This window comes from Lingula anatina, chromosome 3, assembly GCF_051362555.1.
Source record: "Lingula anatina isolate TDL-2025a chromosome 3, LinAna3.0, whole genome shotgun sequence".
In the NCBI taxonomy this organism is placed as follows: Eukaryota; Metazoa; Brachiopoda; class Lingulata; order Lingulida; family Lingulidae; genus Lingula; species Lingula anatina.
In genome coordinates this window covers 17,122,190-17,148,865 of record NC_141769.1, presented here as the reverse complement: position 1 = coordinate 17,148,865, position 26,676 = coordinate 17,122,190, and the positions used below count along the sequence as shown (strand labels likewise).

The 26,676-nt window shown below is 34.1% G+C and overlaps 1 protein-coding gene across 1 annotated transcript; it reads right to left on the bottom strand.

Moving 5' to 3' along the window:
• Positions 1 to 987: 987 nt before the first annotated feature.
• On the bottom strand, positions 988 to 26,039 carry LOC106163318 (ral guanine nucleotide dissociation stimulator-like 1). Its single transcript, XM_087008419.1, has 16 exons — positions 25,841 to 26,039; positions 22,666 to 22,758; positions 15,154 to 15,359; positions 14,656 to 14,715; positions 11,401 to 11,588; positions 10,473 to 10,606; positions 9,309 to 9,521; positions 8,699 to 8,802; positions 8,245 to 8,329; positions 7,896 to 7,994; positions 7,367 to 7,608; positions 6,945 to 7,013; positions 6,339 to 6,468; positions 5,348 to 5,488; positions 4,604 to 4,715; positions 988 to 4,305 (listed from the first exon to the last, which is right to left on the bottom strand). The coding sequence occupies exons 1-16, from the start codon at positions 25,895 to 25,897 to the stop codon at positions 4,136 to 4,138; spliced, it is 2,103 nt and encodes a 700-aa protein (XP_086864545.1). The 5' UTR covers positions 25,898 to 26,039; the 3' UTR covers positions 988 to 4,135.
• Between the last annotated feature and the right edge of the window lie 637 nt (positions 26,040 to 26,676).

The following is a 26,676-nucleotide window of genomic DNA, read 5'->3' as shown; positions in this document are numbered from 1 at the left end:
TAAATTTCGTACAGAAAAAATTAATTAAAATAAAGAAAATGTCATTTTGGTCAAAATTCTTGAAATAGGAGGTGCTCTGAAGTTTCAGAAGTTCAATTTTGATGAAATAATGTCATTTTTGAACACAAGTTGTCTGCTTTGCCAAGCCTTATGTTTTATTTTTCCAGAGTTCAAAATTTATTATCTATTACCGTACTGCACATTTTGCTTTTACCACCAATGTGTACTTTTTGATACAGCGTAACTCGAAAACCGTATGGAATACAAAAAAACCGAGACCACCTCCAGTGTTGGGCTTTACATGCTCTACAAAATGCAAAAAAGTATGGGTCTCTAGCATTAACGGTTCCCGAATTAGAGACAGTTTTCAGTTTGGGTATCTTATGGCCGCTACTCCCGTGAAAATGCACCGATTGACCCCAAATTCATGGAGATGAAAGATGACCTGAAGGGTAACACTTTCCAATAATATTATTGGTTAAGTCTGTGTGGTGTCTGAATAACAGGGCAAAAAAATTTTTTTTCGTAAAAAATTTCATTTTTTTGAAAATTTTGGCCCATTTGACCTTGAAGTAGAGGTCAAAGGTCAAATCCAAGGATATATTTGAAATCTACACATATGACTTTTGGAAAGCCGTCTATAGAAATTTTTCCCATAACTCCTTCCGTAGGGTAGATAATTAGCATTTAATTTTGCCATTTTTAGACAAGGGTGCATTGCAATGAGTGCCACACCCAGACCCCAATACCGACAAAGCCCAAATTTTACGTGGAACGAGTTGAGATTATAGGTGACCTAAATCCATGAGATGGGTACGGGGGCCCTTACCGTCTAGGAGGAGAAGCGGTAACGGTAGCCGTCCGGCGGAGCCAACGGAGCCGGCGGAGCCGGCGGAACGATCCGGACGGGACCGAAACCATGTGTACCGCCAGCGCTAACGCTGGCGGTACAATGAACACGAAAGGAGAAGCAAAGCAAGGCACATATCAGCTAGAAATAAATCCAGGAATATTTTATTACTGTCATACTAATGCGATGGCCTAAGTATAACAATGGTTTTGCAGTGTAGGTTGTTTGAATTGCCAGTGAAATGCTGTATAAAAAGAGAGCATATTTACTTTTACATTTGAACTCAATTACAACGCCTTCTAGTTTCCATAATTTACAAAGTATCCATAGCTGTTTTAAAAACCACAATAGTATGATGAATAAGGACACACAGTTTTACTCTTAAATTAAAAGAGACTACAACTGAGTTTTTTTTACAAATTAATTAATTAAAGGAATAGAAGTGGTTATTGCACAATATACATGTAGTTTCAGTTACAATTTAATAATTATGGTTTAAAAATTACTATATAATTTGTTACAATAATTATCATTACACAGCACTGGCGACAAGCAACATATGATATGGAATATTTCAATGCACATAGTTCCAGAGGAAATGTAAACCTTAAACTGGCATTATGACATATTTTACAAGCATGAACTTATAAAGAAAACGCAAACTACATGAAATTGATGTAAACAAACTCACAGAAGCACTTGCATATTTTTCACTTATAAAGATAATCTCAGTCTATATTTTTGTAATTAGTTTGAATAATTGCCCTTTTAATATTAAATGGTTAAAAGATAGTGAATTTACCCTAGAAAAGCACATCATTCACAGCATATCTTATTTTTGATCAATACTGGAAGTGACACCGTGATATAGATTACTAGCACATACATGTACATACAAAACCATTTAAAATAATTTTTATTCTATTTACAAGTGCCATAATAAAAGCAAAACACATTATTAAAATCAGATAATAATACTAGGAGAACAATTACGAGTTAAAGAGACCAGCTCCAAAATCCAAACTTATACAAATATGTAAGAGAGATATGATAGATTATTTAGTTAAAGCCACTTCAAAAGATATCCAATGCTGATACACGCTTAATTTCCCACTGTGCTAAAATCTCACACCAAAAGTAAGAAATTTAAAGTAATTTTAGCAATATCTCAGCAATTTAAATTCAGAGGCTTCGGATACACAGAGGTAACTCCATTAACAAAATGCCAGATTATGCATTTAAAATGAAAAATGTTATTCACCATTCAGCTATCTGCTTAAAAAATGAATTAACATTCAAACTCTAAGAGGCAAGTTATCATCACAATAATATCATTAAAAATTCAGAAAGTGATTCTTATCCCCAATTCCTTTTGCAGAGGGTGTAAATGTTTTCAAGTTTGTAGCAGCCAAACAACAGGGACAAGTTGTGTATACACTTGTAAGCAATTTAAAAAATCCCAACAAAATGGAATAACTCAAGAGTCATAAACCACATATCAGACACTACTGTTAATTCCAGTATTTTAAGCAAGTCAGAAAAAGCATAACTTAACAAGATCTAGGGCAAAGCACAAATACAGGTATGTTGCTGAAATTAATGTCTACATACACTTGCAAATATTTGACATCACCTTACTGTGACCTTGACCCTAACCTGGCCTTGACCTATACCTGGTAATCTAGTTCTAAACATTACCACATTTGTATACAAACAATTCACAACCATCTATTAATGTACATCTCTGTGAAATATTTCTGGACTAGAAATAACTTCAGATCTATCTGACAGGTCACTCGCATCCAACTTTACCCTTTGCCAACAATGACATTAGAAAAAAAGTAACTTGTAATGTTGTGTAAGAATTATCTACATAGCTAGACCTCAGTACGATTTGGCCTGTAGTAAAATTCCTATCAAGTATCTTAATTTGACTTGTATTTGTTCAAGATACATCAATATGTAATGTTTAAGCATGATTAACTGACAATTACTCTCACTTTTTAATTGACAACATTAAATATTATGCAGCTGCCCATGATTGAAATTGAGTTCTACATTATTCTATACAAATGAAGACTCAAAAATTGTGAGAATAAAATAGTGCTTTATGTATTATTGCAGTATTACATTTAACAGTGGCAAATACTATACGTGATATGATAGACCACACACTTGAAAAATGCATTTAAAAATTCACTGCCTTTTGTTTGAATTGAATGATTTCAAGAACACTTCTATATATAATGCTGTCTAGGAAACTTTCAACATAAAAATCCTAGTAATCAAGCCATATTACAGTTGAATTTACTGTCATGTTATTTTAATTATATGGTGTAACTCATAGGATTGCTGCAACATTTCGCTTAGTACAAACACATTTTTTCAAATCTGTAAAAAGCACCATGAGATATTAAGTTTTTCTAAAGTTCATTTACTTGACCAGTATCATCAAATATGTCCACATCTTATCAAATGAATGTCACATAACCACAAATCAATATAAATATTTCAAAGTAGTGTATAAATCATTGTATTCATAATGATATGACTCTGAATAATTGATGGCAGTATAAATACAATATCATTGAATCAATCATTGATGCCTTGAGTCTCCCTTGGCTGTGATAAATTTCCACTTAATTCTCTTAATTTTCAATATAGAAGGTTGTTTGACTTGTCATAACAAATCATGAGAGTCACAACTTAAGGACACTCCAAGAGCATAGGAATCTGCCAAAAAGGTAATCAAAAGTTCCTTTTCAAATACAAGGCAAAACGTCAATCCTGAAAACATAATATTCCTGAAGATTTTTTTAGATATCTTGCCCACAGTCAAACCAATGCTGATAAAAATATAATGATTACCACTGATGGAAGAAATATAAATGACAGCACCTAGTATAACTGTTACTTATACATATTTAGTTGAAATTTATTTTTATTTTTTATTCTTTATGGAAGTTTTGTTGCATTTAAGTACAATCATATTACAATGTGCAGAATTAATCTCACTTCATTCTGAGTAAAAACAAATCTGCATTTCTCTCTGGAATTCAAGGCTGCAAATCAAAATTTCAATCAATTTCCAGTTGAAACTGTGCTTGAAGAAGCAATAAGTATCCATGGTTATATGGAGTTTTTCATCTTCTTCATTCTTACGGGAAGCCATTTCCTTCATTCTGAGCTGCACATTACTTTGGAAGCCAGTTTTCTGTTCAAAATTTATAACATTCCTCAGTAAAAAATTACAACTGTGCTGGGAGAAACAATAAGAACTCTCAGCTATAAGGAGTTTTTCTTCTTCATTTTGTTCTTATTGGAGGTCCGTTTACCTCTGTAAGGCATGGTCATATGAGCAGGAACTAGGCTTTTTCTGCAAACCATAAATCTCAGTTCCTTGACATTGTTATTTATGGCATAGAACACATTGGCTTTATCGGGGATGTGTAGATCTAAAAAATAAATAAATAAATAAAAATAAATAAATACATTTTAAAATCCTTTTTATTATAAATCAATAAGAGATTGCATTTCAGTGGGACAAATATCTATGATGAATACATGTTTCAAGCAAGACAAAGCCAAGCTAATTTTCCATCCCCATACCCTACATACACTGTGCTACAGTAAAATTGTCAGCCATCTAGTATCTAATACTTTTCTAGCAAAACAAGGCAAATATATGTTATTCCCATGCCACCTCCCCTCGTATAAAACCTGGATTCACCATCATCTGTTATTTTTACTCACCCCCATCTGGCAGGACTTGGTATATGCTGTAGTCAGTTGGATTGTCAGCTTCAAGATTGTATTTCTCCAACACTTTCTTGATAACAACACCCGTATGGTCTCCATTGCCAAGCTGGAAACAGGAAAAGAGACAATATCACCATAAAATTTGAAAATATCTTATTTTGTATTGTACTGCCAAGTTGAAAATGAAAAAATAAAAATAAAAGCTAAACCTGGCAAATACACAGACACACTGCAAATGGTCCTAATTGCCAAGCAGGAAATATAACCAGCTAACAGTGACAAATGCACAGATACAAAACTGATGTTAACAATTGCTAAGCTGGAAATATAACCAGCCAAAGCTGACAAATATGCCAACAACCAATCTCAGTTTGAATATTGAGAAATAAAAATAGAATAATTATGCATTTATTGTTTAAACTGTGCTGTAATTAAGCCCTGCATATACCAATAGATACAGAAAAAGGAAACAATACAACCTGTGCCAAGTTTGGCTTAAACAACACAGGCATTGGGAGATTTTAACTCTGCAAAACTTATCACAATGGACTTACAGAGACAAGTATCCTCCTCAGTCCCTGTGTTAAGTTGGACTTTAATAACACAGGCATTTGGAGATTTGAAATCAGTCATACTTACCATGATGGACTTGTAGAGACTAGTATCCTCCTCGGTCCCTGTGTCAAGTTCGATTTTAATAACACAGGCATCAGGAGATTTAAAATCAGTCACACTTACCATGATGGACTTGTAGAGGCTAGTATCCTCCTCGGTCCCTGTGTCAAGTTTGACTTTAATAACACAGGCATCGGGAGATTTAAACTCCGTGATATCACCGGGAGACAAGAGAGGAGATTTCAGTTGAGAATCCGTGGAGATCTGGAAATATGATATTCACGTTATAACTTATAATTTTCAAATAACTCATTCATTCCAATTTAAAATTTTACCTTTTTAAGGATGTATCATTTTTTCTTACTCACATTTCTTTATATTATAATGTGCAGTTAACTTTTCAGTGTTACTGAAAAAACCAATTTGATGTTATAATATTCTTAACTACTTTTGAGAAACACATCAACTTCTTTTTTAATTTACTGAGTTATGACTATAATCACAAGTAACAAATTATTAAAAACTTCATTGATTAAGTTATTTAATAATCATCTATCCAAGTTTAATTCTTAACTTTTTTAATCAAGTTATCTGGTAGTTTAAAAGATATAAATTTTCCTATCAGTATAATTATAAATTTTGAATCAGCAACAATTTGTGTGATTAAAATTCTGTGCAAAATACTATCAACAATGCTCAAATCTGACTAAAAAAGTGGAAAGAAAAGACCCAGAGAACAGTTTAGGTACATGACCTTGAGGCTTGATCCGAGGCAGCAACTTTCTTTTTCAGACTTCCATACATACATGCTTTTCTCGCCCCTTTACAGCAAGTCTGATTTAAGTTTGCTGCACCATTCAAAGATATTCTTCCAGTCATTTAGATTTCAAGGTTACACAGAAGGGCATGTGGTGCAGTTTACATCTCCACCTAACATTTTTGACTGGTGTGGTAAAATTTAATCTAATGCAACTGAATTTCAGATGTGAAAAAGCAGGCGGGAATGGCAGTTAAAAAATATGGAAGCTGGCTCAGTTATAAAACGCAGGCTCTTTTAAAATACAAGTAGAAAATGAATACACCTTGAAATAAAGTTATCAAAATAAATTCATACCTGAGAAGTAGATAACAGAGACAGAGAATCAGCCAGACTGCTGCTGTCAGAGGATCTGGAGTCCTGATTTAGTGAAGAGTTAGAACCCATGCTTGGTGTCCTCATCAGCCCACTCACACATGACAGGGCACTAAAAGATACAATATATATTAAATATATGAAACACATTTTTTTATGCATGTTTCAGTTTCAGCTTTATATTTTTTCTATATATTTAATTTATTTGAAAGTGTCTGACATCTTAAAATCTAAAAAGATACAATATATAAAATATATGAAACAAAATTTCAATGCACCTTTCAGTTTCAGCTTTCTATTTTTTCTATATGCTTGAAAGTGTATGTCATGTCAAATTAGGTTTTAATTAAAATTTCATACGTTCATTGTACATTGAAAAAAAATCAAATGTGAGAGTTCAACTGTTTATTTATTTCAAACATTTACTTTTTTTCCTACTTCTTTTTTTTACCCGCTTCTTTTTTTTACCATTTTTGCACTATTAAGTAACTTTCAGATCATAACAAAAATAAAAAATAAAAACAAATAAAAACACAGTTGACCATTCTTTTGTCACATATCATGGAAAAAATACATTCAGATACCAACCTTGCTTTTTTCTTCAGTTTCCCATGAGCTGGAGAGTCAGCAGGTTCTATGGCACAAGATAATTCATAGCTGGAACAACAAGGAGAGGTCTACATTTCCAAGTAAATAAATGTAATAATGTTAAACCCCACTAACTAGAAAATGAACAAATTTAAATAACAAATTTTAATGGCAAGTTTTCAAGTCAACAGACATTTGGTGTGGGGCCAATGTTGACAGCACAGACTTCATGGAATATTATGCCAAACTATCCACAATACCTAGTTTTATTAAACTTTCCCTTCATGGTCTTAATTTATCTGTCATCATGATGACACATGTCAAAGATATCAAGTCTATGTGTAAATACCAAAATCTTTCAAAAAAGTTTAAATTCACAATTTCTTGAGGTGAGCATCAGTTTAAATACTTTGAAATATTACCTTTCGTTGTCATTATAAACTCGAACTCCACTAAACCAGACCATAAATCTCTCATTCGGCTGCAGGTTATATATATGTGCCGCTGACTGGTAGAGTCGGATCTGTGCCAGCACTTCAAACTCTTTTCGTCTTTTCTCAAAGTTGATGAGTCCGTCCTCAGACAGGTCAGGCGTGGCTGTATCAATCATGGTGAGGTCAGTGAGGAAGGTCCCCAAGTACGGCACTGTCCCCTGGACTGTGATCTGAAATATTTACAGTGGACATGAAGTGGACATGGAGTGGACATCTACAGGGTGTGGTGATATGTACATTAACATTTAGAGGGTGTGACAGTATGTCAATTGACATATAGAGGGTGTGGCAATATGTACATGGACATATAGAGGGTGTGGCAATATGCAGAAGGATTAGGGGAAAAAAGACTGAATACATTTGTGAAGCAGATATATCCAAAAACATGGTACCAACTCATATTAATAACAATATTTGTGTATCACATAAAATCACATGAGCAGCACCACAAACTTACCCCATCCACAGACTTTGCCTTCCGTTTGTGAGAATGCCCTGTCCGCCGCTTCCAGTTCCTCCCCCAAGTGTCGGTGGCTGCATATTTGGCTGTTCCTTCCTGTAAGTAGACACAGAAATGGAGTAAGTCAAGCAATTTACTTGCATTTTTTTTATAATTCTAAATCAGCTAAGGTAACGTTAGTCCACACTTCAATCATGTTTTTGGTAGAAGATTTACAAAATAACAATCTTCATGAAAAGTTTGCATTATCATTGTCAATGATTATTTCCAAGGGTAGGCTCTATTAATACTCACATGTCAGGAATAATGTACCAAAACAACCAATCTTATTATCATATTATCCTACCTTGTTGAGCAGCTCACGGTGGGCCATTTGATTGTTTTCTTCTGAAAATATACTGGATAATTCTTCAAACAATGCAAAGACTTCCCTGTAAAGAACAGAAATGTTTCAAATATCAGACTTTAAACAAATTTCAAACATCAGATATCTATACAATAAAAAACTTAAAAATTTTTAATGCATTTAAAATTATTACTGTTTAATAGAAGTTTACTAAATATTAAATGCATATTTTCAAGAACTGATTTTCAAGAAATGATAAAGAATGTAAAGAAACCATTCTTCTTAAAGAATTTCATCAAAACTGAAAAAATTGCCAAATGAGAAATGATGACATAAAAAATGTGACTATGTCTGGTCTTAGTTCCAATGACAGTGTATTTTCCCTGGACAGTCTAAGAGTACTGACAGTTGTGCTCAGAATTTAAACCCCTTTTTTTAGAACTCTAGTACTTACTTGGGCAGCATGGACCACACCCGCTTCAGACGGAAGACAGAATTAGATTGTAAACCTGAGACAATGGCTTTTAATGAAGAGAAGTTCTTTAACACACGCAGCTCCTGTTGAAAACAAATAAACAACATGATTTACGAGAGAGCTAATGTTCTGATTCATCCAGTATTTATAGTGATATCACATGCAGAATTTATGCTCTTGTGAAACCATAATAAATGGCCACTTAAATGCTTTAAATTTGGGGCTAAATAAGTTGTGAATGTTTGACTGAAAGTAGCAGGCAAAACATGTTCTGGTGAGTTTCTGGAAAACTGTCCCCAGTGCACCAATGTGAGAATGAAATACCAACTCACTGACAAATCATCCTGACAAATCCAGCACAAAAAGATATGGTGCTTATTTGAGAAAACAAGTCAAAAAGATAATATTTTCAGTCAAAGTTAGGTTGCACACAAACATTGTTTGCATACATCTTCTGAATTTCATTTTGTAACTGTTTGGTTTTGCCATATGGCATTTTAAAAAAAAGTTGAAATTCAAAAGAACGAGCCAATTTCATTTCGTAAGCAAGTGGTAAAAAATATCCACCAAAACTGAATATAACATTTACCTGTGCTATATCTATCCACTTTGCAATGATCTTAGCTCTCTGCGATGCCTTCATGTCTGGCTGTTTAAGCACTGTTGCTATGACGCGGTAGGACACTCTGTTAAACTGGTCTACAGTGGCCACCACTGAGGGGGCATCTAGTTTCTTCTTGTCCTTCCGATTTGACCACACTGACCCCAAGCAATGGTGGGGCAGGACCTTCTTGAATAATTGCTGGAAAAAGAAACAATTTAATTTTTTGTTGTGTTGGTGTTCTAAAACAGCAGAAAAAACATCATCAAAATATAATTTTATACAACCCTAAAACATATTTCATATATTAAGTTTAACAATTTTCAAAAAAATAAATAAAAATTCAGATAAAAAGACTTCATATTGTATGTTCAAATAAAGATGAACATGGCATGATGAAGAATTTGCAATGAACATGACGAAAATTATCATTCCACCATCCATTTTTGATATTTAGTGAGTGGTTAATATTACCATGCAATTAGGGGCTAAACATGTTCTGGTGAGTTTCTGGAAAACTGTCCCCAGTGCACCAATGTGAGAATGAAATACCAACTCACTGACAAATCATCCTGACAAATCCAGCACAAAAAGATATGGTGCTTATTTGAGAAAACAAGTCAAAAAGATAATATTTTCAGTCAAAGTTAGGTTGCACACAAACATTGTTTGCATACATCTTCTGAATTTCATTTTGTAACTGTTTGGTTTTGCCATATGGCATTTTAAAAAAAAGTTGAAATTCAAAAGAACGAGCCAATTTCATTTCGTAAGCAAGTGGTAAAAAATATCCACCAAAACTGAATATAACATTTACCTGTGCTATATCTATCCACTAATTTTATACAACCCTAAAACATATTTCATATATTAAGTTTAACAATTTTCAAAAAAATAAATAAAAATTCAGATAAAAAGACTTCATATTGTATGTTCAAATAAAGATGAACATGGCATGATGAAGAATTTGCAATGAACATGACGAAAATTATCATTCCACCATCCATTTTTGATATTTAGTGAGTGGTTAATATTACCATGCAATTAGGGGCTAAATTGGAGCAAATCTTATCAACATTTTTCAATCCAAATCAGCAAATACAAAACTAGACCTAAGTGTTCAATTGATTGTTAATGTATGCATGTGCTTACCGCGTCCATATACGTAAGCTGCTGGGCAAACATGGCGTTTGGAATTGACATGAAGTCTAGAGGTTTCTGGTACTCTGTGTCTATCATGAAGTCAACTTCATCACAAAGATTGAGGTGGAAGTCAATATTGCCATCTAAAAATAAAAATGAAAATATGGAACATCCAGATTGAATTTATTAACAAGTATGTAAGTAGGGAATATTATCAGAATAAGGTAATTCTTCTTCAGTCAACAGCTTAATATGGAAATATTTTCACCTCCAGTATTTTGATGTTTAGCAGAACATCATCATCATCATCAGGGAAGAAAATTATTAGGTAATACAAGGAGCATTAGAACTTTATAAACCTAATTTTCCTGGAAATTTCAAAGTTTTGTACAAATTTCAAAGCTCTGTACAAATCACAAAAAAAAAATATCCAACACTCTGCCTAACAGTCTATAGGTCAGTCTTTGAGACCATTCCAAGAGACTATGGTAGTAACAGTTACTTTGGATCGACCTATCTCCATGGGTGTTCTCACTCATTTTCTATCAACTTCAGTGGTTAGATGTCTTGAACGCCCACTGAAGCTGTTAAAGGGTAATTAACTATCATTTAGCGGCTTCAGTAGGCGTGCTGTTTAAGCTCAAAGCAATTTAGTAAGAAACCCCTTGGAGATGGGTCGATCCAGTTAGACAGATCTGGGCATGGGAACCCAGTCGTTAACATCATTTTGACCACAACTCCGTCTTGTGGTCTAACAATAGCACTGAGGAAGACTGCAGCAAAGAGCAGTTGAAAATTTCTGCACATACAAGTATTTTAACATCTTTTGCCTCGTTTTCTTTTGGATGGAAAAAAAAAATATCTCTTAAGACTACATTCTGCCTAACAGAGCTTTTTTCCCTCTTTAATTAAAATAAAGATACTGACAATAACATACCATGATGTTCTCCCTCTTCTTCCTTCATAAATTTGTCCTTTTTGTGCTGACTGCGTATGGCAAGATCACTGGTCGGCATATTTTCTGCTGCAAACTTCTCCAGTAAAGTGAGGCAGGGATAATTTGGTGGCTCTCGAAAGTCCTCTGGATATGTGTCCAACCACATGGACGTTACTGATCTGTAAGTTCTGAAAAAAAAAACATTTCAAATTGTAATCTATTATTTATTCAAAATAATTTGTTACTCCTTAAAAACAATTCATTTTCTTCACTGACCAATGGATTTCTGGCACAGGTATATAAAAATGCTATAAGAGTCAAGTTCAATTTTGATGAAGTCCAATCAACAAATTCCTGTGCATGTGCACATATTCCATAAATATTATATATACTGTGTAATAAAGACATAAGAAACCCTACTAATCTACAATCACAATATCTACTTGACCTTTCATTTATTCCAAAATCTAACAAATCTTCCTTCCACTTCATATGTGCTGCTGTTAAAAAAACGTCAGTAAGAGTCTTAAATCTGATCAATGTCCAACAAATCAAAGTGCCAAGTAGCGTAAAAAATATCCCAATTTGGCCTGCAATCCATTCCATGCAAGTTGTTATGGGATTTCTCTGCCCCACATCACAAAAAGTAAATCAATAGTTGTGGAGACGTGAAAAGTGGTGCCAGATATTGTTTCTCATAATATTCTCTGTTTCTAAATAATGTCAACAGATTTTTTTCAGTTAAATTTACTGGATAAATCAATTGCTTGCATAAATCATACAGAAGACAACCATGTGTCCTCTTGATGAGGTTTCTGTATAATAAACTAATCATGTATGACTTCATAAGGCATCATTGCCTAATATATAGTATACTTGTACTTAAATGTTCAAAATAATTAGCTTCGTAAGTATCCTCCAGTTGGGAAGCAGCTTTCTTTTTGGGAAGAGATCTGATAGGATTCAAATGAATCAGTGCTTTAATGCTCTGCTGGTCTTGAAAATTTAGGCATCAAGTAAACAATTTATACACAAATGAAAACCCCTCATTTCCTTATCTAGTCATGTCTGGTCACTCAATATATCAGACAAGTGCATTAGAATTGATCTCTTGCTTGTGAAAACTACACAGAAGAGAGAAACTACACACCATCAATGTATTCAGTCAAGCCACATAAGTCTAAGAGAACATTCACAAGAGGGTTGATCTGCAGACTAACAGATCCACAGATCAAGTATGACCAACCCACTTGTAAGCTTGCCACATCATCCTGGGGGGGGGGGGGGGGGGGGGGGGTCTATTCAATGTCTATTAGGGGATTATGTGACAAGCTTTCAAGTGGGCCAGCTATATTTGAACTGTTACACCCCATTTCCATAGATTAGATCGACCTACTTTAGATCGACCTAACTCCCTGGGGGTTCACGCTAAATAGCTGTCAGCCGGGCAGACACGAAAGTTAATTACCCCCTTACTGCTTGTAGTAGGCGGGACAGACATTTAAGCTGGATTTTCTGACAGTAACCTAGTGAGACTCCCCACGGGGATAGATCGATCTAAAATCTATGGGAATTTGCCCTTAGAGACAAGTTCCTAGGAAGAAATGCAGAGCGAGTAGTCAATGTGTATAATAATATACCAACAAACTGCTTTGATCCTGTTCTCAAATTGTATGATCAATCTTGTACATAATTTCATAATCTCAATCATAAATTTTAATGAATCTGATCATAAAAAGATTAGTCGGTAAATATGTGCATAACGAGGTGTAACATCTTAAAAGTTGTGATCCAATTATCGAAACATCTTGGAGTCTGTGAACAAGATGTTACATGTCTGCAATAGAATGTGCAATAAGACAACCAAATGTCATTGGTGCCATGGTAAAATAGAGGTGACTGATGGAATGTGAAATTAGTATTGATATATGTCATGGGAACAGAGTTGATTTTGAAGAAATTTTCAATGAATCTCTGGTATTCTGTGGCAGTGACTTCACCAAATACTGATAAATAAATAGATAAGTAAAAAATAAAATAAAATGAACTACTTGACATTCATAAGGGATAAATACAATGTCTATTTATATAGTTTTCATGATCAAAGTTGTAACAAATTCAAAAGGAATACGCCAATTGAATTGCATCACAAGAGGAACAACATCTGTTAGTCGGTACTCTAGGTATTTGTGTAGCCCAGAACTCTCCAAATACTATAATCATGAGACTCTGTATCATGTAAATGAACTTCCTAATTGTTCCATTAAGGAAGGCTACACAGGCTTTCCATTCATACCCTTTTCCTGGGTACCATACCTCTTTTAATACGTAGGTTAAAATGCTCTTACTTGTTCATCAAGGGAAATTAATAGCTTCTGCTTAGCACATGTAGTACTGCCTTTTAGTTGTTTAAAACATATCTGTTACAGCAAGATTTTATAGCTCAAATTTGTCTTTGGAGTTAAGCTCAATTTCTGGCCAACTATTGGATAAATTCATACCATACTGTATACAAATGGGTTCAGATATTTAAGTATCCTCTGACATTTACTAGCATTTATTTGTTGTTGGCATGTTGGTCCAAAAAGAGTGAGGAAGGGGAAAAATGTGGGGTTTAAGGGGGGCGCAAGCTGAGCCTTTAAACTGCACTTATTGGGCCAATGACCTCTATCAAGGTCACTGATTGAACTTAAGATTCCCCTAGTGAGAGTTCACCATCACACAGCCATTGTGGGAATCATTAAAGAGCTTGTTTACATAGAAATCCTGTACTTTAACAATGATGATGACAAAGACAGACAAGGATACCATTTACCTTAAATGATCCATATAAAATAGACAGAGTCAATACTTTTGAAGTGTGTTGACCTGTGGCATTTAATATGATGATTAACCGTGACATTGTTTTCATAAGGTGTGTCTTCTTATGAGAAAAAAGTTCAAACTGATATGAAAAATCTGCCTTCACCTTCAGTCTTCATTTTGAGATGACATGAAACTGTGTATTAAGAAGAAACACGATTCTGAAGGAAATGCTTGATAATTGGTTAAAAACTTTAAAGGCAAATATATGAAATTATTATCAAAAATATTCCCAAAAAACAGACTTTGGTGAAGTCTTTTTTCTTTGCCTTTAAAAAACTAATGCCCCATCGCCTAAGCTTACTCCCCTGTTCTTTCCCTTAAACAATACTTCAAATAGACTAATTATGATACACAGGCCTTAATTACTTTTTATTCTGATAAATCACTTACTTTTTTATCTTCTCATGCATTTGGTCATTTTGCTGTGTATTCTGGTCTATGGCTAGATACCTGAGAAACAAATTATAATCACAATAATAATAATATTGATCATATATTATTTCTGTTGGGATATATATCTAGGAGCGTTTCCATTCTCAATGCAATTTTTGTTGTACAGTAGCTGTTTTTTTTTCTCATCTTAATAAGAGATGAAAAATATACACAAATATAAAAAGATGTTACCAAATGGATGAATACAGCAACTTTAACTGCTGTTCTTCTACAAATCACTTTCTACAAATTTTCTCATTGGGAAATCTAATGAACTAAACTCTTAAAATTTTATGAATTTAACATTCTTTGACCTATGGCATATAGCCAGGAATGTCTTTGCCCCAACATTTCAAGTTACATCTTATACAAACTCAATATCAAACCTACAGTTAATTGATAATTTCAAGTCTTATGACAAATTGCTGCAATAACAATCCTTGTTAGATACCCTACCTGTCTAATATTAACTGCAGCACCTGTTTAGCACTGGCAAAAGTTCTATAAGTTGCAAGGAAGACATTGACGTAAGATGAGTCCAACTCCCCGGTCTCTGATGACAAACTTTCGACTAAGCGTTCTAAAGTTCCAGCCTTTACAACTCTTATTCTCTGGGTCTGCCACTGGAGATGAGAAACTTGGTCACTGTCTGCAGGCTCAAGCTGAAAGTAATAATATTTACAGATGAAATTCAATGAAAATTATGGTCAAATTAGAAAAGAAAAACTGATGAGATATGTAGAGCTGGTCATTTCGATATTAAATAAATTTGATATGATAAAATGCATGTGTGTGTGTGTGTGTGTGTGTGTGTGTGTGTGTGTGTGTGTGTGTGTGTGTGAGTGAGTGGGTGGACATGTTGTGTTCTTTTAACATACATGACAGGCAAGTTCAGATACATTCATGATGGTAAGCTAGCATTTTCCTTTTTTTTTTTTTTTTGAGAGAGAGAGAGATCTATTTCCTCTTATCCATCTCGGGTTTATTCACAATAATTACAGGACATTATATATACTAGTGTGAAATTGGTCTTTATATCCAGCACTGGTACCCTAAATGGGCAAAACCAGGAGAGGTGTTCAATATATATCCGTCCACCTTCTGGCTCTCTCACACATAATACAAGTCACTTTAGCCGGTAGCCAAAGCAGATCAATTGAATCCTGTATTGATTTCAACACTCTCTGTCATCAACAGGGAATCAAGTAGGAGAGATGATCCACTTTGCTGAAAATTACTATCCCTGAGCGCTAAATTTCTGAGAAATTTTAGTATCACTGTAAAAACCTTGGAGTGAGGTTCTATGTTTTACCCTAGACTTACACTAAGCATTTGAAATGTTTAATTATATTAGTTTATGTATGAATATATATATATATATATATATATATATATATATATATATATATATATATATATATATATATATATATATATATATATATATATATATATACTAATTTATGTCATTTGTAGAAATAAATATTTACGTATATTTATTTCATATCTTCAAATTCTGGTTAGACTCTACAGCTTGAAATTGCAGACATGAGATTTATTTATTCATTTTAAATTATTTATTTCAAATTATTTATTTACCTCTGGTGTTTTTTTTTGTTTTTGTTTTTTTTTTTTCAATATCATTCCCTAGCTAAACTAGAGGATCAGAGAGGCGATACCGCCTCCGAATATTGTACCACCAGCTGGAGCAAGCGCATTTGTATAGACCCCCACATACACAAAATAAGGGACACAGCCACCAGTCTTTTGCTTGACAAGCTGTAAAAATGCAATCAATAAGAATTTTCAAAATATGCAAAAAAAATATATATATAACTTAAAATGGTACAATCAAAGTTAAGTTCATCAAAAGGTAGGTCAAAGGTCAATTTCACAGTAAGATTGCCAGTATATGACTTCCTATTCAAGTTCAATAGTAACAATGGACCTATCTCTGCCAGGTTAGGAGTTAAAAGAGAAAGAAATTAGCAGAGTTCAGTTCATGGTGAAAAGTAGGTCAAAGGTCAATTTTAAGGTCACATTTAGATTGCTAGTATATGACTTCCTATTCAACTTCAATAGTAACTTTGGACCTATCTCTGCCAGTTTGGGAGATAAAAGGGAAGCAAAATTTGCAAAGTTCAGTTCATGGTGAAAAGTAGGTCAAAGGACAATTTCAAGGTCACGTTAAGATTGCCAGTATATGACTTCCTATTAAAGTTCAATAGTAACTATGGACCTATCTCTGCCAGTTTTGGAGATAAAAGGGAAGCAAAATTTGCAAAGATCAGTTCATGGTGAAAAGTAGGTCATAGGTCAATTTCAAGGTCACATTTAGATTGCCAGTGTATGACTTCCTATCAATGTTCAATAGTAACTATGGACCTATCTCTGCCAGATTTGGAGATAAAAGGGCAGCAAAATTTGCAAAGGTTAGTTCATGGTGAAAAGTAGGTCAAAGGTCAATTTCAAGGTCACATTTAGATTGCCAGTATATGACTTCCCATTCAAGTTCAATAGTAACTATGGACCTATCTCTGCCAGTTTTGGAGATAAAAGGGAAACAAAATTTGCAAAGGTTAGTTCATGGTGAAAAGAAGGTCAAAGGTCAATTTCAAGGTCACATTTAGATTGCCAGTATATGACTTCCCATTCAACTTCAATAGTAACTATGGACCTATCTCTGCCAGTTTTGGAGATAAAAGGGACGCAAAATGTACAAAGTTCAGTTCATGGTGAAAAGTAGGTCAAAGGTCAATTTTAAGGTCACATGTAGATTGCCAGTATATGACTTCCTATTCAAGTTCAATAGTAGCTATGGACCTATCTCTGCCAGTTTTGGAGATAAAAGGGAAACAAAATTTGCAAAGTTCAGTTCATGTTGAAAAGAAGGTCAAAGGTCAATTTTAAGGTCACATTCAGATTGCCAGTATATGACTTCCTATTCAAGTTCAATAGTAACTATGGACCTATCTCTGCCAGTTTTGGAGATAAAAGGGATGCAAAATTTACAAAGTTCAGTTCATGGTGAAAAGTAGGTCAAAGGTCAATTTTAAGGTCACATTTAGATTGCCAGTATATGACTTCCTTTTCAACTTCAATAGTAACTATGGACCTATCTCTGCCAGTTTTGGAGATATAAGGGACTAAATGTTATAATTTTGGAGTTACCATAATGTGCCATAAATTTCCTACAGAAAAAATTAATTAAAATAAAGAAAAGGTCATTTTGGTCAAAATTCTTGAAATGGGAGGTGCTTTGAAGTTCCAGATGTTCAAATTTGATGAAATAATGTCATTTTTGACCACAAGTTGTCTGCTTTGCCAAGCCCGCACATTTTGCTTTCACCACCAGTATATGACTTTTTGATAAAGCGTAACTCGAAAACCGTATGGAATACAAAAAAACGGAGACCACCTCCAGTGTTGGGCTTTACATGCTCTACAAAATGCAAAAAAGAATGGGTGTCTAGCATTAACGGTTCCCGAATTAGAGACAATTTTCAGTTTTGATATCTTATGGCCGCTACTCCCGTGAAAATGCACCGATTGACCCCAAATTCACGGAGATGAAAGATGACCTGAAGGGTAACACTTTCCATTAATATTATTAGTTAAGTCTGTGTGGTGTCTGAATAAGAGCGCAAAAAAAATTTTTTTCGGCAAAAATTTTGTTTTTTTGAAAATTTTGGCCCGTTTGACCTTGAAATAAAGGTCAAAGGTCAAATCCAAGGGCTTATTTGAAATCTACACATATGACTTTTGGAAAGCTGTCTGTAGAAATTTTTCCCATAATTCCTTCCGTAGGGGAGATAATTAGCATTTAATTTTGCCATTTTTGGACAAGGGTGCATTGCAATGAGTGCCACACCTAGACCCCAATACCGACAAAGCCCAAATTTTACGTGGAACGAGTTGAGATTATAGGTGACCTAAATCCAAGAGATGGGTATGGAGGCCCTTACCGTCTAGGAGGAGAAGCGGTAACGGTGACTTGGCGGCGGAGCCGCAGGAGCCGGCGGAGCCGGCGGAACATACGGGTCGGGACTAAAACCATGAGTACCGCCAGCGCCTACGCTGGTGGTACAATTAACAGCACTGCCCCATGCAATACAAAAGCCCTATCTCTCCATACAACCCATTCTATTAAGTGAAGTAGACATTAATACCGAGAGATAAAAGATAACCCAGAGGGTGTTTCCTGCATAGTAAACACTTACTCATACCTGTGTGAGAGGTACTGGAGTAGTATATTGATACCTGTCGGCTAGGCAACACTAGTATTACATGTACCCTATACATCAGTCTTCATACTCATACCCTTCACAAATGTTTCACACACAAAATTAAGTCCAAACTGGTCTGAATTTTAGGCCAAACTTTTAGACTTCTTTGATACAAAATAAAACAATTTAAGTTCAAATTAAATAAAACATTATACTCTATTTATAACAAGAAAGGGATAGTTTCAGACCAATACTTTATACAAGTGGGTAAATATGGATTTATTTTTAAATGAAGACGACAAATGTGTTGTCTTAAAGCTCTGACAAAATTTCAGATTAAATTTCCTTTGTAAAGCTAACCCTAGAAAAAACACACAAGGGAATTATACTTTATTCAATCTTATTCAACATACTCATATACCTGGTAATCCAGAGCTACATATTTATTCTACCTTTCACTAACAGGGGTTTGTTCAGCTATGATCATAGCTCACCCTGTACATATCTCACTGCAGAGAACATAACTTTCATTTTATTTACTGCCATCTTCTACACTTAATAGATATACCTCACAGAAGGCAGTTATTTATTTATTTATTTATTTTTTTTTTTTTCATTTTCTCTTGTTGGGCATGGACCTGTTGTCCTAAATTTGTGTCAAAAGAAAAAATACACTGCATTTAGTAAGGAGGGTCTGTCAATGTCCCAGATGAAAGCATGAAAGCACTCACCTGAGCAAAAATGCATGAGAAACTTCCGATGCATACGACTCTCTCTAAGCCCAAATTTATGTTATATAAATCTAAACTTCAAAAAGAAAAGCAGTTTAAACTGGTAAACTGCAATGATTAACTGGTGAATAAAAACTACAGGTGATCACAAACTAATGTACAAATATAAGAGAGAACTGAAGTATAACAAAGAGCACAAAAGGAGGAAGTCATTACCTATCTAGTACAATCAGTGGTACTTAACTATATCAATTGCCTTGGTCATATCACCACAGGTAAGGGCATATAAATATATAGAGCAGCACTGGTAATTAAGTCAAGGCTGTCTTCACAAAAGAATTTACACCTAAAGCTATCTGCTTTGTCAAAGCCATACAATGTGTGTCACATGTATATGTTTACAAAGAAAAATAATAAACTAAAGGTACTTTGAACACCCTATCTAAAACTATTAAGAAAATTAGAATCTTAAAAGCCTTTATGAGATTGAATATCTGATTATCATTATAACCTTACCAAGTGAAACTCATTAGTCTATTTTCATTCAAAGCTGTGGACAGATTTTGAAGAAATTTTCAGGATAAGCCCAAAAAAAAAATGCAAAACCGAAAGATGTTGTGAATGATCCATTGGTTAATCAATGATTACTTACTAATTAATTACTTTTCTCGCCAGAGGTCTGTGCTCTTTGAGCTCTCTATAGGTTAAAGCTCTACTTCCAGTTTTATTTGGTCTAGGTATGAACACACACCAGTAGAGAATTCCTTAATAGTGAAGATGGTATGATACCACCCTGACTGCTCTTCCTAAAGACTGACACTAGCTAATAATTGACTTCTAACTCACTGATAAGGAAAGTTTGTATCTTTTGTAAGTTGTAAATGATGGCTTTCAGAACATTTTTGTCTTGATAAAGGCACGGTAACACCAATAACAATACAAACACTGCAAATTAATACATTATTCATGAAGGGGTGCATGCATCAACATCTATCCAGTCAAGGTTCAATGCTGTGTACTTGTTTTACACCCAAATGACCTTTAACTTCACAAAAATGTGGATAAAGATCAATGCGTGATAAAATATGTTATAGTGATGGGAATAGCTAATACGGAAAGAATCCTTGCCCTCTTGATTGCCACTGTAATATATCCTTTTTTTTTCTCAAACTTTACAGAAAAAGAACTTTAACTTAACATATATCTTTTCTACAACCATGTATATAGGAAACTTTCTTAATGTCTGACCAGCTCATCATGTGTGGGTTTTATGCAGAGAATAGTGTTAATGAGAATGAGAACAAATTGCCAATCAATGGTTATGCCGAATCTACTTCTCAACACACATACCTACACACACACACAAACAACACACACATACGCACATGCACACACACATACATACACATCTGTGTACCTGTTTGCAATTAAGCACTGACCAGGTGTGCAGATTTTTTCACCTGTATTTATAATCTAACATTTGTTTGTGTAGGAGGTCTCTTACTGTATAGGCTAGTGAGTCTTCTTATAAACCAGGCAATTAACAAGGATCTGGCTAGTGTACACATACAGTAGACACATATTTATGGCAAACTCCCAGTACATGAGAACTTTCTGGTACATGATGTAAATTTGGAACTGATGACCCATTCAATTAGGTTAATTAATTGTTATATAATGACACCTTGAGTTAAAAATTTATGAAACTTCATTCCCTGTTATAATTTTGGCAAAGTCTAAGCTGGCACACATGCAGTGCCAAGGATGTGTTATGGGGTAGCAGAGGGTGTATGTACATGTGTGTGTGCATATGTGTGTGTGTAGGGGGGGGGGGGGTGGGCACATGTGTACTGTATGTCTCCATCAGTCTTTCTTATTCTCTCTCTGTGTGTGTGTGTGTGTGTGTGTGTGTGTGTGTGTGTGTGTGTGTGTGGAAACAGGTAAGTGTATCACAAACACACCATTGGTGAAAGCGATAAAAACTGAAAATCCTAAAAACGGCTTGCAATTTCTCATCACATTTGGACCACATGAAAAAAAATGATCAGAATTGAGACTGAAGATCCTGAAATCAGGCATAATCCTGAAAACTTTCACCCATGTATCATGTTTTATGGGAATGTCTGTATGTTGTACAGAGAGTAAAAACAAGCACAAAAACATTCCAAAACAAGGCAATAAACCCAACCATGCTCTGACTCATCATTCCCACAGGGGTTTACTCCCTCCATGATTGATCTCAAATCTAAAATACTTCATCACCTTTTTTATCCTGTCTAATAATTCATTAATCAATGCAGAGGGTCTTATATCTAAAATGAAAAAAAAATTGCACACATCTGCCAGTTCCTGCTCCCTGCATGAAATGGCATTAGCCTGAGGGATTTTTTTTTACTCAATGGCTGCTTAACTAACCGGATGTAACATACTCTGACTATAAACTATGAGTTATCAAGTAATGAAGTATACACTAATGTTGCCTTTTTATTTTCCCTAGTTTATACTGGAGTTACTGGTGCTGAAATCTGACTTCTGCATTTTTCAAGTTTTGTTTCAATATTCTTTTTTATTTATTTTTTTTTAAATTTTGGACAGACTTAACTGTAGTCCAAAGTCAAATGTTTTCAACATATGTATATAGTCTCATTTCAAATTTCTTTTTCTTCACATATTTTTCACTTGAGTCAACATGACCAAAGTTCTATAATGACAGTCAATGGTGGCAATCAGAAAAAAAAATACTTTCGATAACATACATCTAACAGACATGAGCCTAGGTTTAAAAAAAAACTCTGAACATTTGTCATGGGACCCTACACCTAACCTTGACGAATCTCAGGAACCATCAGAATTGAATTTAATAAAGCGGAATTCTGCTTTTCCACAGAAAAAGCTCATGTCTGATCAAAGAACCTGGACAGCTTGACCCCAAAAAAAAGGTATATATACATCTACAGCTGTGTGCATACCCATTCAAAATATACCTGTGTATACATTCAAAATATACCCACCTCAGATAATACAGTGTACTTGACTTTTTTCAGGTATATTCCATAAACTGCACCGTCAACTTTTTCTTCCTTCCAGAAGCGAATGCCATCATCCTGGAACAACAAGGATAGACCTAAGTTTATCAATTATTTAACATTATACTAAAAGTAACTTCATTTATACTTTTTGCACCTTACTATACAGTGTACACCCACCTTAAACATATATTTGAGAAGGATAATAATGGATGATTCAACAATTTAACATACAACATGCACCAATGTATCTAAAAAACTAGTTTTACTAGTTTTAGGCTAGCTAGAATGGTCAAATTTGTTTTGGTCAAATGCATGCTATTATCATGATAATTCATTTTTACTAAAAAATACATAAATATTCTCTAAAATATAAAATTCCATTCATTTTTTTTTTTTTCAATTTTTTAACATCATGCTAGAATAACATCTTTCAGAATAAAATGCATTAGGAGTAATTCATAATTGATCCCAAGTAGAAACAGTATCAAAGCCAATCTCTTTTCTCCATGTAAACAAGGCCTGGACTTGGCACCCGGCAGTTTACATGTAAATGAAATGGCTAAATATAGCCAGGGATCTTTATTAGATTATTGCTGAGATTACCCTCATGGTTTATACATAAGGAAGAAAGCCCATCATCTAGTAAACAGAAGACATACATTAAAGCAAGAATTCTTGACTAAATAGATGCAGTGATGGATGCAGTAAATATACACTGCCCATGCCTCCTCTTTTGCAAAGCAACATAATTATGCCATAGATCTTTTCATAAATATTTTAATATGAGGCATTTTGGAAAGAAAAAGATTGACAATACATTTGTTACATATGACCTTTTTAAAAAAACCTACCATATTTGTCACTGTCAAAATGTGACTAATGATTCTGTATGGATGGGTTACTTAAAAGTGAACTGAGATGAACATAACCTTTAATGTGTCATCAAAAATCCATCACCATGTATTTATTTTAAATGAATGCATGGGTTTGTTGTGGTGTTAAGTGTAACTGTCAGTCAAAGTACGTGTTAGATTTACAACCTTCTTTATATTGATAAAAGAAGGAAGTATGTTCTACTTATATTAAATAGGACATCAGGTTCAAGTTATGGTAGTTTTTTTTAGCAATGACCAATATGCTACCTCCTGCTTTACCTTGCAAAAAAATTGTTTCAACATACAAACTGTCAACTCTATTTCAATTTTTTTTATTTCACAAAAACCTGTTCATAAACATTTCCTTTTATATAAAATGACTGAAAGAATATTCAAAACAAGCCTGATGTAAACAAAAAATGACCCAGATCCTGGATCAAATTTTGCATCACAGAGAACCAAATAGGTTTAAGTTACACTACTGATTATAAGAAGAACCCACCCCACCCCCATATATGTCGACAATAAAATATATATATACACAAGAAAAAATAAGTCCCAGAAGTTCATTTTATAAAAAAGGCACTGGTGTCATAGTTCAATAGTACAACCATCCTTCTTTGCCTTGAAGCTAACATCATATAATATTTAGGACTGTGATTATTATGTTTAAAAACCACAAGCCCCATTTTTCAATATAACCTAAAGGAGCACTTACTAGTAAACAAAAAACTTGGCATGTTATCAAACACTCACAGACACCCTAAATACACACAAAAAAAACTGTAACAACATCAGCTATTCAAAACAATAATACTGGATGACAAAGGGTGTGAGCATTTCTGTAACAGTCTGGACACAGATGTGAACACAGACAATGTTGAATCATAAGCACAGTAATAGTTTTGAAAGCAGAACATACTTAATCACTATCAAGCAGTATCTTAAAATAAAGAATATTTTTAACCAACTGGTAACATTATAAGCATTATATGAAGAAGGTTTTCAAATACAGGTATGCAGAACAAATAGTGTCAACTCAGCACTGCTCTCTACTCTGTTCAAGGAAAGTTACCACGAGCCATAAATCAAATTAACTTTACTCAATTTCCCTATCATACTTCACCTTTATTAGTCCTAATTAAATTATCCCCTCATCAATCATGTGTCTTAATACAATCATGTCTTTTCACATTTCTTGTCTAGTTTTCTTTATTACCCCGGGTAGCAGCTTTATACGATAACACAAAAGAGACATCTCTGAGAATCTTTTGATTAACTTTTTTTTCTGCTTCAAATCATATTGGGCATTTTGAAGTTAGCATTATATGAAACTATGAAATAATTGTGATTCTTTTTTTTTTTTTACTGTTTAATGTCAAAATTTCTATGGGTAGTCTGTTCATTATATGCTTGGAGGATGTGTCTATATAATACTAACAAGTATACTTAGCATTACTATAATAAATGTTCTGCATGTGTACAAATTACTATCTTAAGACTATTCCAATATAGTTTTACATAACGACACTAGTTCTTATAAACTGCATGAGACACTAAACCTCTTGACCAGCTGTCAAGGCTACATGACAATAATGTTAATACATACCCACATAGTACAGACTAATTCATAATATTTAATCAAATGGCAAATTACTTCAGTGATTACAGCCAGGGGATGCACAATACTGAAACACTGAATTTATAACTTTCTAAGTAAGTCCGAAAGACAGACATTTTATTATGATTATCTATTATCTAACATCCGCCATCACAGGTCAAGACTTCTTTATCAGACTAAATAATTTTTGATCCAAATTTTCACATGGGGAAAAGCCATTTTATATGTACATGTGCAATTTAAATGCTTTACTACTCCTCAATTTTTTTAAATTTTTTAATGGTAGAGACTGTGCCTCACAAATAAGAGATAGACAGTGAAGGTATTTATTTTTAACAATACTTCAGTGATTGTGTACAACTAACCAAAAAAACAATGAAGATAATATAAGACAAAATAAGAAAATACATGAGTGCATTGAAAAACTTTCCCCCAATATTCTAACCGATAAACAAACAAATGCTACTGCATCAGCATAGTTTATCATCGATGCGGTCATAGTCCAACAAAAGACAAGAGAATAACTCAGTTAACCACATTGAGCGATCACGAGCAACATTATCGTTGGCAGGGTAAGCGTGCTCCACCACAGTCATCGGAATGGATACAGCATTAGAGGCTAGCATCGGAAGCAAAGTTAATTAACGATCAGATAACTTACCGGAATTGTAATACTGGCAGTAGATTTCTCAGTTTTTTCTGCATGATCTGAGCTCATATCTATCGAGCGAGAATCTGTTACCGACTGTGCACGAAAGCCCTTTCTAGATTCGCCATAGCGCTTAATATTTTTTCCACAGAACTTCTCATGCCCCCTTTTCCTCACCCGGAAGCAGCCTCCTACTTATATCGCCAGTGGGTAGTTTGTGCTTTTACGACAATCACAACAACGCGCGACATCTGGCGAATAAGGTAGGTAATATGCATTCACGTTCAAGTTTGTTATACAGGAAAGAGGCACGGGCACAGAACTTCAGAAAGGGAAATGTTGAAATTATAGGATCATCACTTTCACAATTACTTGATATTCTTTTTAATTTCTTTAATTATTTACTCATTTATTATAGAGTTTGAAAAGTGATACAATGCCAATAAAAATGTTAAGAAATTCGATGTTAGAACTGCAAAAATATGGTTCTACTGACGAAAAGCTCTGATTCCGGTAAAAATTTATTTTAGTTATTAGTGCGAGACAGATAAGACTTACTTAAATAGTGTCGCCAGTGAACATCCATCAGAATCGAGCATAAAAGTTTTCTGGATGTGTTAGGTGTGCTAGTTAGGAGCACTTGGGCGCAATTGAAATTTGTGCATCTGTGACATTTCAAGCAAGAGTATCATGCATGGGGTTTTTGCACCATATCCAATGTTCCTCGAGAAAAAAAGAAATCAAACAATTTATTCACAAATCGTTGCTCAACCCATATCTGCACTTGGATTAATTTCTAATTATTCAATTTAAACGAATGTAATCTAAACGAATTATCTTTTAGCCTC

Coding starts and splice junctions, on each gene's coding strand:
- LOC106163318 (XM_087008419.1), bottom strand. CDS start 25,897: ATGAGCTCAGATCATGCAGAAAAAACTGAGAAATCTACTGCCAGTATT. Junction 8,330..8,698: donor GTGTGGTCCATGCTGCCCAA/GTAAGTACTAGA, acceptor TGTTCTTTACAG/GGAAGTCTTTGCATTGTTTG. Junction 7,609..7,895: donor AGGCAAAGTCTGTGGATGGG/GTAAGTTTGTGG, acceptor TAAATATTTCAG/ATCACAGTCCAGGGGACAGT.